Here is a 13,817-nt window from a genome sequence, read left to right on the forward strand (position 1 = left end):
GTCCGCCAGCCTCTAGGCCCTGGGGAGTCAGGGTGAGTGCTGCAAATCACAGTTCGCGTTTGCTGCCCCACTTAGGGCCCACTAGTGGCTCCCTCCCCAGCCCTGCAGTCGGCTGTGTCCCATCACGTCCTGCCTGTCCGCTGCTCAGAGCGCCATCTGGAAGGCCTGCTGCCTTTTGTCCTAGGTTGCTCTGTCCTTACCCTGTTACATCCTTCTCCACTCCACCTCTACCCAGCTGACCCCCCTTCCTCCTCTTGGACAACTCAGACAGGCGTCAGCTTCTCTAGGAAACTGCCTCTGATGGCCCTTCTGCCTCCAGGCCAGCCCGCTCCCCTGGGGTCTCCCTGCCATCTCCCTGTGATCCCCTTCCTCGTCCTGCTCATCGTCCTTGTCTCTCGGTGTTCCTGGTGTCCATCCCTCTGGCCCGGGCACTCGCCTGACTCCTGGCAGGACCTGAGTGCGTCAACCTGCCCTTCTGGCCACCCAGCGACACGGGGATCCCTGGAGCAAGGGGAAGAGCTGCAGAATGGAAACTGCTGGAATGCCTCGACTGCACGCCCCAGGCTCCAGCAGGGGTGACAGCGTGACTCCAGGTTGACTCGAGCTTGCCGCCCCCCGCCCCAGTCCTCCTACTGAGCAGGAAGGGGCTGTCTGCGGGTATGTCCCCCCACACTCTAACGCAGTTGTTGGCTCTGTAAGAGTCGGTTGAGGGCCGACTTGAATTCTGATGCAGGCCCCCCAGATAGCGTTCTCTATCCTCCTTCCTCGGTGATGTGAATGTTTTCCTGGAAAGGACAGCCAAGTCCGAGCCTTCAGCAACATGGGGTGCACTCTACATGATTCCCGCTTGCTTCCCTCTTCCTTGGGGGTCTGGAAAGAGCACTGGGGACAGACAAGGGACGCTCACAGCCTCCGAGCTCAGCACAATTCACATGGGGGTGTTTGTAGTCTCCTGACCCAAATATGCTGCCGTCCCAGAGACTTGCTGTGGGACGATAGTTTCCTTTTGCCCTGTGACTGGTGTGTAGGTGAACCACAGGCCTCTTTCCGTGAGCCCGTATGATCCCGGGGGACAGTGTGGAGGCTTCCATCAGAGGCCCCAGGCCCCTGCAGACTGCGTGTCACATGTGCCGTGTGTAGGTTTGGCTGTTTCTGAAGAGCACCTGCCAGACGGGTTTTTAATGGTGTCTCAGTTGTTCAGGCAAAACATGCTCTAGTGACAGGAGGTGTTGGTTTTGTTTTGTCAGTGACGAGTGGGAGCAGGTGGGATAGACAGTCCGTGAGATCACTTATCAGAGTGGTCAGTGAACCCCGAAGCTTCGGGTCCATGGGTCTCCCTAAGACCTTCTGGCTCTTTGCAGCCCCAGGCACTGGAGTCTGTGTCTGTCAGGGCCAGGCATCAGCAGAAAGGCCTCCTGGAGGGGGCGTCTCTGTTTGTCCTTCACAGCCCTGTGACCTTCATAGACATCTCCGCTTGGTCACAGCACGGCCATCAGAGAGATCCGCAGTGTTCTAACACGTGGCAGTCTCACCACTGAGACTCAGATGGTTCCGAGCTGAATCCTGTGAGATCAGGGAATACACATGCGCGCATCCTGACATACAGATACACCCTCTTAACATGAGATCCACTTCTCAGAAACAGGTAATTTATACATTCACAAAATGATGAACTTTCAGCTAAGAATTCTAACATTTCAGTACCACGATTGAGAACCAGGCTACATTTGTCAAGTGACCGAAAGCAAGGTTTTTCAGAAATTATTAGCTAGTTTTTTCAATATTGAATTTATAGGCACAATGAGTATATCACTGTGATGTTTCCAGGATAAAATAGCAGCACTTTTACTTTTCTGGCCCCAGACGTTCAGCATATATCAGTTTATTTGGGGAGATCTGAAGAATTAGCTACTGTAAATAAGGTTTCCAAGAAGGTTTCTCCGGGAAAGAGGTGAACTTACAGTAATACGGGTGATATATTATTAATTAATAACTATGACCAGCCACTGCTTCAATTAAAAGGACAGCGGATGAGAACGCCTAACAGGAAGGATATGCTGAATCCTAGTCTCAGGAGCACCAGAGTCTGCAGAGCAGATGGGGGAGTGTTGTTTCTGGGGCTGGTGAGCAGGAGGCCTCTGGGAGCGAGGTGTCACAAGCTGCCCCTCGGTCTGGGAACGTTTGCTGAGCTCTGGCTGCACGTCTCTCTGGAGCAGTGCTCCTTTGGTTGCCAGAAGCGGAAACCCACTTCAGAACAGCTCAAGGAGAAAGAGGACTTTCTGGGAGGGCCACAGGGGTCTCCCAGAACCCAAGGACAGCATGCCCTGATGGCCAGGGAGAGAGTCACGTGGGGCTGACGTGGGCAGGTGCCTGGAGGAGGGAGTCTGATCGGCACGTCTGGCCCCAAGGACAGCCACGGGGGTGTGGACTCGGCTGCAGGTGCTATGACGCGTAGGCAGGTTTCTCTTGACGGCCGAGCACTGTGTGGGAAGACGTCTAGGAATGTGTCCCATGGAGGTGCTGGGTGAGCTGGAGGGCCAGCATGGGCAGGTCTTTTAGAGAAGTTAACAAGCGAGGACATTCCCGGTATGGACAGGTGGGTGTGTGCAGTGCCCCGGGCTGGTCTGTGGCACCAGAGGGTGGTAGAGTGCGATGAGGCCAGACCAGGAAGCAGTCCCAGCAGTGACGGGGTTGCCCTGAGGGTGGTAGGAAAGGGGTGCGGAAGAATTCAGATCTCTGGGGGTTCGAGTGTTCAGAGGATCCGGCCCCCCGAGGTCAGTCTGCTGTGTGAGGCGGCAGCTTTCAGAGCAGCCTCTCCGTGCGCTCGTCTACCCTGACCCCACCCATCCTCCCAGGAAATGGCCAGAGGCCTTGGGAGCAGCCTCCACACGGGAGGGGTCACACCACCCGGACTCCCCTCCCTCAGGAGCCGGCCCTGGAGACCCTCGTAATCGCGTTACTATCGGCCTTTCCCCTTCCTGTTGCTCATTTATTTGACTTTAAGCACAGTTATTTTATTTTTAGAGGAATAATTTGGAGTTAATTGGCCTTCTACCTTAAAAAATACCACCATTTCCATGTAATGATCGTGTGGGAGTAGTTCTGTAGAGCCTTACACCCACCCTCTCCGCCGTGGCGCGGGACCTGACTCTCCCCCCAGCCCCCGGCCTGTGATGATGAGGTGAACCGCTCCAGGAAGAGTGGCTGCTGGGCACCCTCCACCTGCTGTCCCGGGAGCTGGATGATGAAAGGAGAATCTGGGGGGCCGCCCCCGAGGTGATCTGCCAGAGCCCCTCACCTCGCCTTTTCTCTCTCCCTGCAGGTCACGCAATATTTAAACTCACGTATCTAAGCAATCACGACTATAAACACCTCTACTTTGAATCTGACGCTGCTACTGTCAGCGAAATCGTGCTCAAGGTGAGTGTTCCTTCTCGGCCTGGGCCTGGGGTGTGCGGGGCTGTGTGCCCCCTCTCCCACTCCCATCCCGCAGCACCAGTGAGGCTCCTGGGCCAGTTTTGCAGAGACGCTGCGCTGGCTACAGGTCGCCCGGCTGGTGCGCACCCAGGCCTGGGCCACATCATACGTCAGCTGCTCTTCACTGAGGGGCTCCCACCCCTCCAGTGTGTGACTCTGGTCAGTCACATCACCTCTCTGGGCCTCTGTTTCTCCTCCTGTAAAATGGGGATCATGGTAGCTACCCTGCTCCACCCCACCAAAGGGCTGCTAGAGAGAATATTAAATGAATATTAGCTAGGTAGGTGAGCCTACCTAGCTAAGTGATCATTCATTTTCCTTTTAAGAGTAGACATCATCAAGTATTAATAATAGTAATAAAAGTACTGAGATCTACTGAAGGGTCCGAAGTGTGGGATCTGAGCCAGGCCCTTGACCTGTCCCATCTCAAGGAGCTTCACACCTCTGTGAGGTAGTGATATAAAATCATTCCCATTTCCTAGGTGAAAACCGAGGCTCAGGGGAAAACTAGCTCAGCCAGGCTTGGGACTTGGCAGAACCACAACCTGACCCCAGGTTTGGGGGATTCTAGAACCTGTGCTCCTAAGGCCCCAGGTGTGCATGGCATTCAGGAATTAAACAGATTTCGGTGAAATTGTTTCACAGAAACATTTTGAGTTTACAAAAGATTTTCAAAAGTGGTAGATGAGAATTAAAAGGATAAAGCTGCCAGGAGGAGAATTTAGAGCCGAGACAAGAGTAGCGTGACCAGTTGGATGGAAAGCAGAGGATTTCTAGATGACCCCAGGCCAGAGCCCATCAGAACAGCCAGCGGGCAGTGCCTGCCTGGAGTCCTTGAAACCAGCGATCTAAGAGTTACCTGCCCGCATCACCAGGCCACCCAGGGAGCTCATGCCACACTCAGGGGCCAGGAAGAGAAATATTCCCATTACCCCGTCAGGGCTGGCCTTTTTTTTATGGCCAACATTAAAATATTCAAGACTTGAGAAGGATTCTAGTAAAATTATAATCCTGTGTTTGACATCAAAATAATTTTCACAACAGCAGATTGATGACAGAAGCACAGGTTTATGACTTCAGTGCGAGACTGCGGAAGAACAAGTGCAGAGAAATCATTTTCCAGGACCAAACACTCCCTGGAAGCAGATGCTTTTCTGCAAAATCCCTGAGGCCTAGCGCCTTCCCTAAATTGTCTGTTTTCATATGAAAATGCTTGTAGAAATATTGCATCGTGCTTGAGTCTCCAGGAGAGTCCCAGCCTGATTTACTTAGAGAAGCTAATGGTCGTGATCCTGATGGAAGATTAAATTTCACATCTCCGATCTCTGATTTCTAAAGCAATTTAAATACTTATCCTGATCTGCCATTGCCAGTGTTTTCATGGGGCTTTGCACTGATATTCAGTGACTGTGGCCCCACTTAGTGGAAATGCTTCCATCAGAGGTTCTTCTCAAGTTGGTCATAGATACCAGCATCATATGTGGTGGTTCTAGAATTACGGAGTTTCACGTAAAACAAGAGCTTTAGACTGAAACTGAAAGGAGGAAACAAGGATGAGAGGCTGATGTCAGACCATTACAAATAGGCAACTTGCCATCAAATTATTTTTATCTCATTGTCTTTTTCCCCATGGGACCCATTTATTGAGCACCAACTGTCTACAAGACCTTTGATGTACGTGATCTCATTTCATTCTCACAACTGCCCTGCCCCGTGTAGACATTATTGTGTATGTGTGTGAGCTCAGGTGTGTCCGACTCCTTGCACCCTCATGTACTGTAGCCCGCCAGGCTTCTCTGTCCGTGGGATTTTCCAGGCAAGAACACTTGAGCAGGTTGCCATTTCCTACTCCAGGGGATCCTCCTGACCCAGGGATCGAACCTATGTCTCTCATGTCTCCTCATTGGCAGGTGGATTCTTTACCACTGTACCACCTGGGAAACCTGTGGACACTATTACCCCCACTTTATAGATGAAAATACAGAGGCCCAAGGCTCCAGAGCGCACAGAGGTAGAGTGTCAGCTCGAACCCAGCTGAGCAGTCCCAGACTCCCCCACCCCCACCCCACCTGAGATAGAGCTGAGCTAAGCCATGTGTGGTCCCTAATTCTGCAGGCTTCGAGATGAATCTCAGAGAAATCATTGGTCTCTTCAGGTTGGGTTCTTCTCATGATCGAGTGATAGAGGCTGTGACTTTATTGACCATGAAAACTCCCTATATTTTTATGCCTTAAGCTGTAAAATGCATTGAAAGTGAAACACTCTACAGTGCATAAAATTGTGCAAGTTTTAAGCCACAGCATATTAACCAGCTAATGGCAGACCAAAGGGCGTTTTTATCTTTTGATTATTACATTAATCTTCCATTAAAATTATCTATGTGATTATCACAAAGCATTGAAGATAATAAATTTAGGAAATACTTGGCCTGTTAAGGATCATTTTTAAATGCTTTTGTCAAGTTACATGTGCCAAAAATACACTGAAAACAGGCTAGCTGATTGTGCAAACAACTGAGTCTAAAGATTGCTCTTATTAAGAATGATACAACCCCTTCTTCCCATGCATCGTCTGTGGTGTCCCACGTCATCACCTGGCCTGCCGGCCTCGTGATTTATTGCTCTCAGCTGGTAACTTGGCGAGGCAGTGGGCCGAGCGTGTCAAGCCTTCTGTACTCAGACACCAGCCCTTAATGCCTGCTGCCGGCGACTATCAGAGCAGAAAGTTTGGAGGGGACGCCGTGATGGAGCCCCAGCCCCACACGAACCAGGCCATCTGAACTGCTTCCCCCCTCCACCCCCATCACCTCCGTTCTTCCTCACTCAGCAGAGGCCTCTCCCCTCAGGGCAGGACACGTGGCCCTCAATGTAGAATCAACAGAAGGGGTGGCTCAGTTCTCTAGCCAGGAGTATTCAGGTTTCTCAACTTTCTGATCTTTGAGCTTGGAGAGGAATGGTGTTGGTTCACAGACAGGCCCAGCCAGAGGGCTGCTGGGGCGGTGGGACAAGGGGAGTCTGAGGAGGTGAGGGGTGGGGGTCTCCGAGAAGCCAGAGAACTGATTCAGGTTCTAACCCGAACTCTGACAAGCTTCGTGGCCTCAAGTGAATGACATTGCCATTCTGAGCCTTGGTTTTCTCCTCTGTACAGTGGGGATAACAGTAGCAGCCACCTCCTCCTAAGGCCCTTGTTGTTGTCTAGTCGCTAAGTCATGACCGACTCTTCGTGACCCCATGGACTGCAGCACACCAGGCCTCCCTGTCCCACACCATCTCCTGGAGTTTGCCCAGGTCCATGTTCATTGAATCGGTGATGCCATTCAACCACCTCATCCTCTGCCGCCCTCTTCTCCTAATGCTGTTGTGAGGATTAAATGAGTTTGTCCTTGAAAAGTGCTCCAATCACTGCTGCTGCCCTGTGGCCCTGCCCAGCCAGGGGCACACCCTCGCGCCGGGCGCAGGTCTGATCACAGCACTGCTGCCCTTCCCTGGCCCCTCCCCGCCTCACCGTGTCTGGCCCCTCAGCTTCTGAATGGCCATGAACACCCCCTTGCTGTGTTCCTCTGTTGTGCCTTGATGCACAGTGGTTCTCCCCATCCCTTGTACACCCCAAACTCCTATTTATCCCTCAAAACCCAGCTCCTTTATCCCCTCGCAAGACTTCCCTCCCGACATGTTCTCTTTAGTTACTGTCCGCATTCCTTTCTGCTCCTTCTGTATCTGTTGTCACACTTGTTCTGTTGCTCACTCACTAGGCTGTGAGCTCCTTGTGTCAGGAACCAAGTCTTAATTTTCCCTCTGCCACGTGAGCCAAGCATGGGATGAGGCTCAGACAAGACAGGGACTCAGTGCCAAAGGTGATGGTGGCAGTGGCCACCCAGCATGGGGGGATCTGAAAAGAGCCCAGGAGACCTCAGGGGCAGCAGTAAGGCTGACACTTGGGAGGCAGCCCAGCTGTGCCCCTGCCCAGGGTTCCCACGGTGCCTGTCCCAGCTTTGGCCGTGACCTCTCGGTAATCCAGGGCATCTTGGTCCCCTTCTCTGAGCCTCACTTTGCTTTTTATCAAATGAGCCATAGCTAGTGGGGCCTTTATGAGCTTGGACGTACCCCAACTGCTGGGAGGCTGAACACAGAGCCTTATTTTGGTTTGGTTTTCATCCCTGTGATGTCTTGTCTTTCAGGCAACCTAAGCAGGGCTCGGGGAAGTTGTGTGCGAGCCCAGGGCCACATGGCAGGCAGGGACAGAACCAGGGAGGTTCTGGGAGGCAGCACGTGGTAAGGAGGGAACTCAGGCTCAGGAATCAGAACAGCTGCACCAGGGACTCGAAGGCCTGCACAGCCACGTGTCTTCTTCAGACCTGTTTCCCCGTCATGCACTGGACTTTGAGCCCACCCTCCAGGGTCATGATGATGACCCGACTCTGTGCTCAGGGGAGCACCGGACCCAGGAGCTGCCCAGCCCAGGGCTGGGCTCTTCCCTCGCTCGTCCTGGGTGAGCAGAGGGTGGCTGGTAAGTGACTGGGCTGTGTCCTCTTGCTTTCTAGGTTAACTACATACTGGAATCGCGAGCAAGCACTGCCCGGGCTGACTATTTCGCTCAGAAACAAAGAAAACTGAACAGACGTACAAGCTTCAGCTTCCAGAAGGAAAAGAAATCAGGGCAGCAGTGACGGCTGCCTGCAGCTTCAGTCTGTTGCCGGAGCTCAGAGCCGCCTGCGGGGCCAGGTGGCTTTTGTCCACCCTGTGTCCTGCGGTCCTCGGACACGCTCCGAGGTCCAAGCTCCCGGCTCATGGGGACAGGGCTGGTGGGCTCCAGGGGAAGAGGGGCACTCCCTCGGACAGAGCTGGGGACGTTTCCACGGGACTGAAGCCTGAGTGACAGTGGCTTCAACAAGCAGTGCCCGGGGCCGGACGACACGGCAAGGAGCCACGAGAGGCCCCGCCATCTTCACTGCCTGATGGCCCCGCGCAAGGATGTACATAGCCGCGCCCAGACGTGTCCTTGCAGCTTGATCAAATTTCCTAAAACAAGCCAAGAACAAAAGTGTACATTTCTGTTTTTTTCTTCTTCCTTTTAATAAACTCTTTATCATGGTTGGTATGACGGACCATTCTTTGGGGCAGGATTGATTATGTTATTCTCTTTAAAATCTGCTCCCCATATTGAACAGGCAGATTGGAAAAGCTATGGCTCGATTTTTCAGAAGAAATGTTTAGGGTTTAGTCAATAGCTTTAACTATGCCATTTGTTTAAATGAGCGTGTTGCTCTGAGGATAGCATCTTACTGAAGTTCAGGAGGGGACGTAGTGATGTGTGTCCAGGGCTGCACCACCCACCCCTTCGGAAGCCTTCTCTCCTCAGCCACTCCAGCACCTCTGACTTCAGGAAGGCAGGACCGCACGTCAGGCTCGGGGCACCGGGAAACGGGGGTCACGCCGAGCTGCTGTTTCCTCAGTAGCCAGGCTGAGTTTGAGCCGACAGTCAGACCCGCACGTGGGCATGCCCTGGACTCTGAAGACTCCTCTCTTCACAGTGCCTGCCCCCTGGTCTCAACGGCAGGAAAGCCACTGCTTTCACTTCATCGGAGACCTCGGGGTGGGGGGAGCTGCTGCCAGGGGTCCCACTCCCGGGGGTGGGGAGCAAGGGAATGGGCATCTGCTGACCCCCACCCCTCAGGCTAGCCTGCTGCCTCGGTGCTCCTTACCAGCCTCTCCAGGGTCCCTCCCAGAGTGACTTCCTTTCGCTCAGTCCCTGGCCAGGGTGGCGGGGCCAAGGTTTCACCGAGGAACTGCATTTCTAAAAAAATTTGTTTTTAATTGTGGTACAGGAAGTGACGTTGCTGAAACAGCCTCTGACAGTCGAGGGTCCGTTTGCACAGGGGCGTCCTAGTGAATTCCTCCTTCATTCTGATCTTTGTTCAGCCAACAGAAGCACCCTTTTCTAATGTCTTCCATTGCTACCCACCCCAGAAACAAATATTATTTGTAGCTTGCTATCTGTTATTTGAATTTTTAGCAATTTTATATTTAGATATCTTTGAAAAATATAAATGACTAATTTGGTCATTAAATCTTGTGACATATTCAATATTAAAAGTCATAAACACCTTCTTCTGCGTATTGCTTTGAATTCTTGAAGTCTCGAGCACATGTTGGTAAAGAATGGTGACCACCAAGAATCGCGCTGGGTGGTGACATTTGCTGACAGTTGATGTACCGAGCGGCTCTGAAACGCTCCATGGGTCTCCTTTAATCCTGAGCAAGACGGGATGATCCTCTTCACTCAAGGGTGACATTGAAATCATCACCTCCTTCCATTACAGAAGCAACACCGTTCTCGTATCATGGAATACAGCTCACGTGCAGTTGACACGTAGCACACACTTGAAGGAGTAATTTAAGAGAAACACTAACCATTGCCCAGGTCCACTGAGATGGTTAAAATTCAGTTTTTCCTCTGCTTCTCTCAACCCACACCTGGATTTTAAAGTAAGACTCCGAGCATCTCTTTACCTGTCTCCCGGGCTTTACCAAGCAGCTTGGCACACCCAGGTTATACTCAAGTGACCCAACAGGCTGTGCCCCCACCTCCCAGCGTGTCCCCTGACCTGGCCCCAGAGTGGCCCTCACTAACTTGATGGTAACTCAGGACCGCGCCTTTACCAAGTCTGGGTGGCTGACAAGCCCAAGCAGTAGTCCCTGGAGCCCTGGCCTCCACTGGTAACTGAGCTGCCCCCATCGTCTGGGGCAGGCTGTGTGCCGGCCCCTTGTGAATATGCACAAGCCCAGGTCACTGCAGCCAGCCTCAGGCAGGTCACCACCACCATTCCAGGGATGAGGACTCGGCTTGGGAGAGTCCCACCTTCCGTCCAGGACACAAAAGCGAATGAATGGGGTCTGGCCCTGAGACTCCAGGCCTGCCCTCCACGGCCACAGACTGCAGATCTTCTGGGCGCTGCCTCCCTGGGGCCTCGGTTTCCTCATCTGTTAATGCAGGTGCTGGAGTAGGTGGTCCCTGCAATCCCTTCTGGAGAATGTCTTGAATGTCTCAGAATCACAGTGAGCCCAGACTTCCTTCCAGAGGTTTCTGTCCTGCACAACCTGCAGGAGCGCCACTGTGTCTGGACAAGAATCCTAAGAGCTGAGGAACGCTGAGCTCGCTCCGTCCCGCCCCCTCCCTGGAGCAGCAAGTGGACGTTCCCTCCCGGGTTCTGGTCCTCGGCCTGCAGACAGCATGCTGCCCTCGGGTCAGCACTTGCCCTTGTTGGCCTCTTTGGTCTTCCCTCCCCAGGACTCCTCAGCCCCACGTGCCGGGCCTCACTCCCGACCCGGAGCAGCGGCTCCTCCTGAGCCCTCTCCTCCCTGGTCCCCGGGACCAGTGTCCCTGCTGCCTTGGGAGGCCCCTCAGCTAGGTGGAGACCACGCTGATACCCCTCCAAGTCTTCTCTCCATGGATTAAGAAGCTGGAAGAGGCTCCCGTCCGCTGTCATGTCCCTCAAACCTGCCAGCTGCCCCCTGGGTTCCCCAGCTGAAGGACTGGGAGACCTCAGGATAGAAGGGAGCAGAGACCCAACCCGGTCATCATGACACTCACAGCCCAGTGAGGCCAAGGGATGGCGGGTGACCCCCCGGGCCGCCCTGCAGTGAGCACCATGCGAGCCCCGTGGGGACCAGCCTGGGCCTGGCAGGTGCTTGTGGAGAGACAGGCAGTGGGAGCCACAGGAAGGCTGGGGAACTGGGGACCTGAGATGGGGGCAGCAGACAGTGCCAGGCCGGGCCATCTTGTCAGGCCCCTTGGCAGCCCTGCTGAGCGGGACAGGCTTGGCTTCTTGAGGCGCTGCAGCTCCCAGGAGAGAAGGAAGCCCTCTTCCCAGTGTCCCCGGGAGAAGATGCTGTGGCTTCACCACCAGGCCCAACGTCAGCAGTGTCTGAGCTTCCCTGACAGCAAGGATGGCGCAGCCACGAGGGCCAGAGAAGGGGCCCTGAGACGGGAGAGGAGGCAAGGCGGGGATGAGGGTTGGTGCCTCTGCCCCCCCTGCCCTCAGCCTGGTCCCTGTGCCCACATTAGCACCCCGAGGGACCACCGCGGCCTCCTGGCAGCCCTGGCAGGATGGTCCCAGCTCCTGGCACGGCTCCTACCACCTCCTCTGGTGTTCCCTAGGGCTGTGCGCCTCCTCCAGAAGGAGAAGCCGGAGGAAAGGAAGGAGAAAGCAGGGGCTTCCTGGCTCCATGGGCTGAGCCTCCTCACTGGGCACAAGCAGCAGCACCCACCCCAGAGCCTTGCAGGGACCACGGGCTGGGTGTGGGCTGGGTGTGGGCTGGGTCACAGCCTCCACAGCCTGGCCTCAAACCCAGCCCATATCCCAGTCCTGTACTCTGCCGGATCCTCTGTGCCCCATCTGTATGGTGGGTTGAGATGCCCATTTGCAGCGCTGGAAGCAAGACAGTGAGACAGCACGTGCCCAGCGCATGGTGCGTGAACCCCTGATACGCAGCCACACGATGTTGGCGTCCGTCATCTCACTTAGTCCAGTTGCTCAGATGCCACGTTCTCCTCTAGCAGTGCCCGCCCTGAGAAGGGATCTGGTCAGGCCTGAGCTGTCCCCTCCTGGAGTTCCAGAGTCCAAAGAAGCTGCCATGACAACTGCCAAAACCAGCTTCCTCGGTGTCTGGAAAGGGGCTATGCAGGAGCCGGGCTCCAGCCCTCTGCCCTGGGTTCAGACGGCTGAATTTGGGGGTCCTGCTCTGCAGGCCTGCACCCTGCCCAAGTCCCAAAGCCAGCCTCGAGGGCCCTGCCCTCCTGTCCTTCCTTGCCAACTGATTCTGTGACATGAACGCTCACTGAGCACCCTCCTATAAAGCAGACCCTGGGGTCAGGCAGGCAGTGCTCAGATTTCAGTTGTCTCCTGGTTGGTGTGTCCTCGGATGAGCTGCATTACTTCTTTGAGCCTCAGTCTTCTCTTCTGTAAAATGGGACAATAAAGCCTTCTTCAAAGGAGCCTTGTGAGAACTGGATGAATTTACTAGGCCAGACGGGCTGGGCTACAGTGACACCAACAGCCCAAAGGCCCCAGTGGCTTTAACACAGCAAAGGCTTATTTCTCGTCACACAGAGTATGGTCCAGCCACCCTTGGTCTTCCACTGAAGCCTGGGCAGGGGACAGAAGGGCTAGAGAAGGGCAGCAACAATTAGATGCTGTGGTTCAAAAGCAATCCTTCCCACCTTTGCTCATATTTCATTGAACAGAATCAGCCACCTGGGGCTACCTCCTTCAAGGGTCAGAGGGGTGTGACCACCCAAGGAGTCACAAGTGCTTATAGGCAATCACAATGTCTGCCACCAAAAATTCCCAATCACAGGCTTCCCCCCAAGGTTGTACCTCATCTGCAGTGAAATATTTCCCCTTTAAACTGATCCAGGCTAATGCTGTTCTCTACCTTAAAGTGTTAGCTGCTCAGTCGTGTCCAACTCTTTGCGATCCCATGGACTGTAGTGCGCCAGGCTCCTCTGTCCTGGGATTTCCCAGGCAAGAATACTGGAGTGAGTAGCCATACCCTTCTCCAAGGGATCGTCCCAATCCAGGGATCAATCCCAGGTTTCCCGCATTGCAGGCAGATTCTTTACTGCCTGAGCCACCAAGGAAGCCTTCTCTACCTTAAAGTGAATATTGCTCAGCCGTGTCTGACTTTTTGTGACCCCATGGACTAAACAGTCCATGGAATTCTCCAGGCCAGAATACTGGAGTGGGTAGCCTTTCCCTTCTTCGGGGGAATCTTCCCAACCGAGGAGTTGAACATGGGTTTCCTGCATTGCAGATGGATTCTTTACCAAATGAGCTATCAGGAAAGCCCTAATAAAGCCAAGGAAGTTTCTCTACCTTAAACTCCATCCTAAACAAGAATGGCCATGGAGTCACGGATTCGACGTGCAGCATGTATGCATGTTGGTGTACATTACAATTAAAACAGCTGGGACTTCCCTGGTGGTCCGGTGGCTAAGACTCCAGGCTCCCAGTGCAGGGGGCCCAGGTTCAATCCCTGGTCAGGAAACTAGTTCCCACATGCTGCAACTAAAGATCCTGTGTGCCTCAACTAAGACCCAACACCACCAAATAAATAACTAAATAATACATACACACAGAACTGTTCAAATCGAAAAATCTACCTCGTACCTACCCCTGAAATCATGTGTGGGATCACAGTCACGCCTCCCACGCTGACGAACATCAGCTAATTTCACACTTTGTCAGTGCCGGCCCCCTGCCTCTTATTAGGCTCTTGACCAAGGTTGCTGTTGCTGCTGCTGCTAAGTTGCTTCAGTCATGTCCGACTCTGTGACCCCAT

The 13,817-nt window shown here is 53.8% G+C and overlaps 1 protein-coding gene across 3 annotated transcripts in view; it reads left to right on the forward strand.

The window, feature by feature from the left end:
* MAPKAP1 (MAPK associated protein 1) overlaps positions 1 to 9,334 on the forward strand; it is a 236,410-nt gene extending 227,076 nt beyond the window's left edge. For all 3 annotated transcript variants that reach the window (XM_068964854.1, XM_068964864.1, XM_068964872.1), the window contains 2 exons: positions 3,323 to 3,420; positions 8,018 to 9,334. In XM_068964854.1, coding sequence (XP_068820955.1) covers positions 3,323 to 3,420; positions 8,018 to 8,143 — 224 coding nt within the window. In that variant the 3' untranslated portion in view covers positions 8,144 to 9,334. The remainder of the gene's footprint in view (positions 1 to 3,322; positions 3,421 to 8,017) is intronic.
* Positions 9,335 to 13,817: the final 4,483 nt, after the last annotated feature.

Source organism: Capricornis sumatraensis, chromosome 1 (genome assembly GCF_032405125.1).
Source record: "Capricornis sumatraensis isolate serow.1 chromosome 1, serow.2, whole genome shotgun sequence".
NCBI classification, from domain to species: Eukaryota; Metazoa; Chordata; class Mammalia; order Artiodactyla; family Bovidae; genus Capricornis; species Capricornis sumatraensis.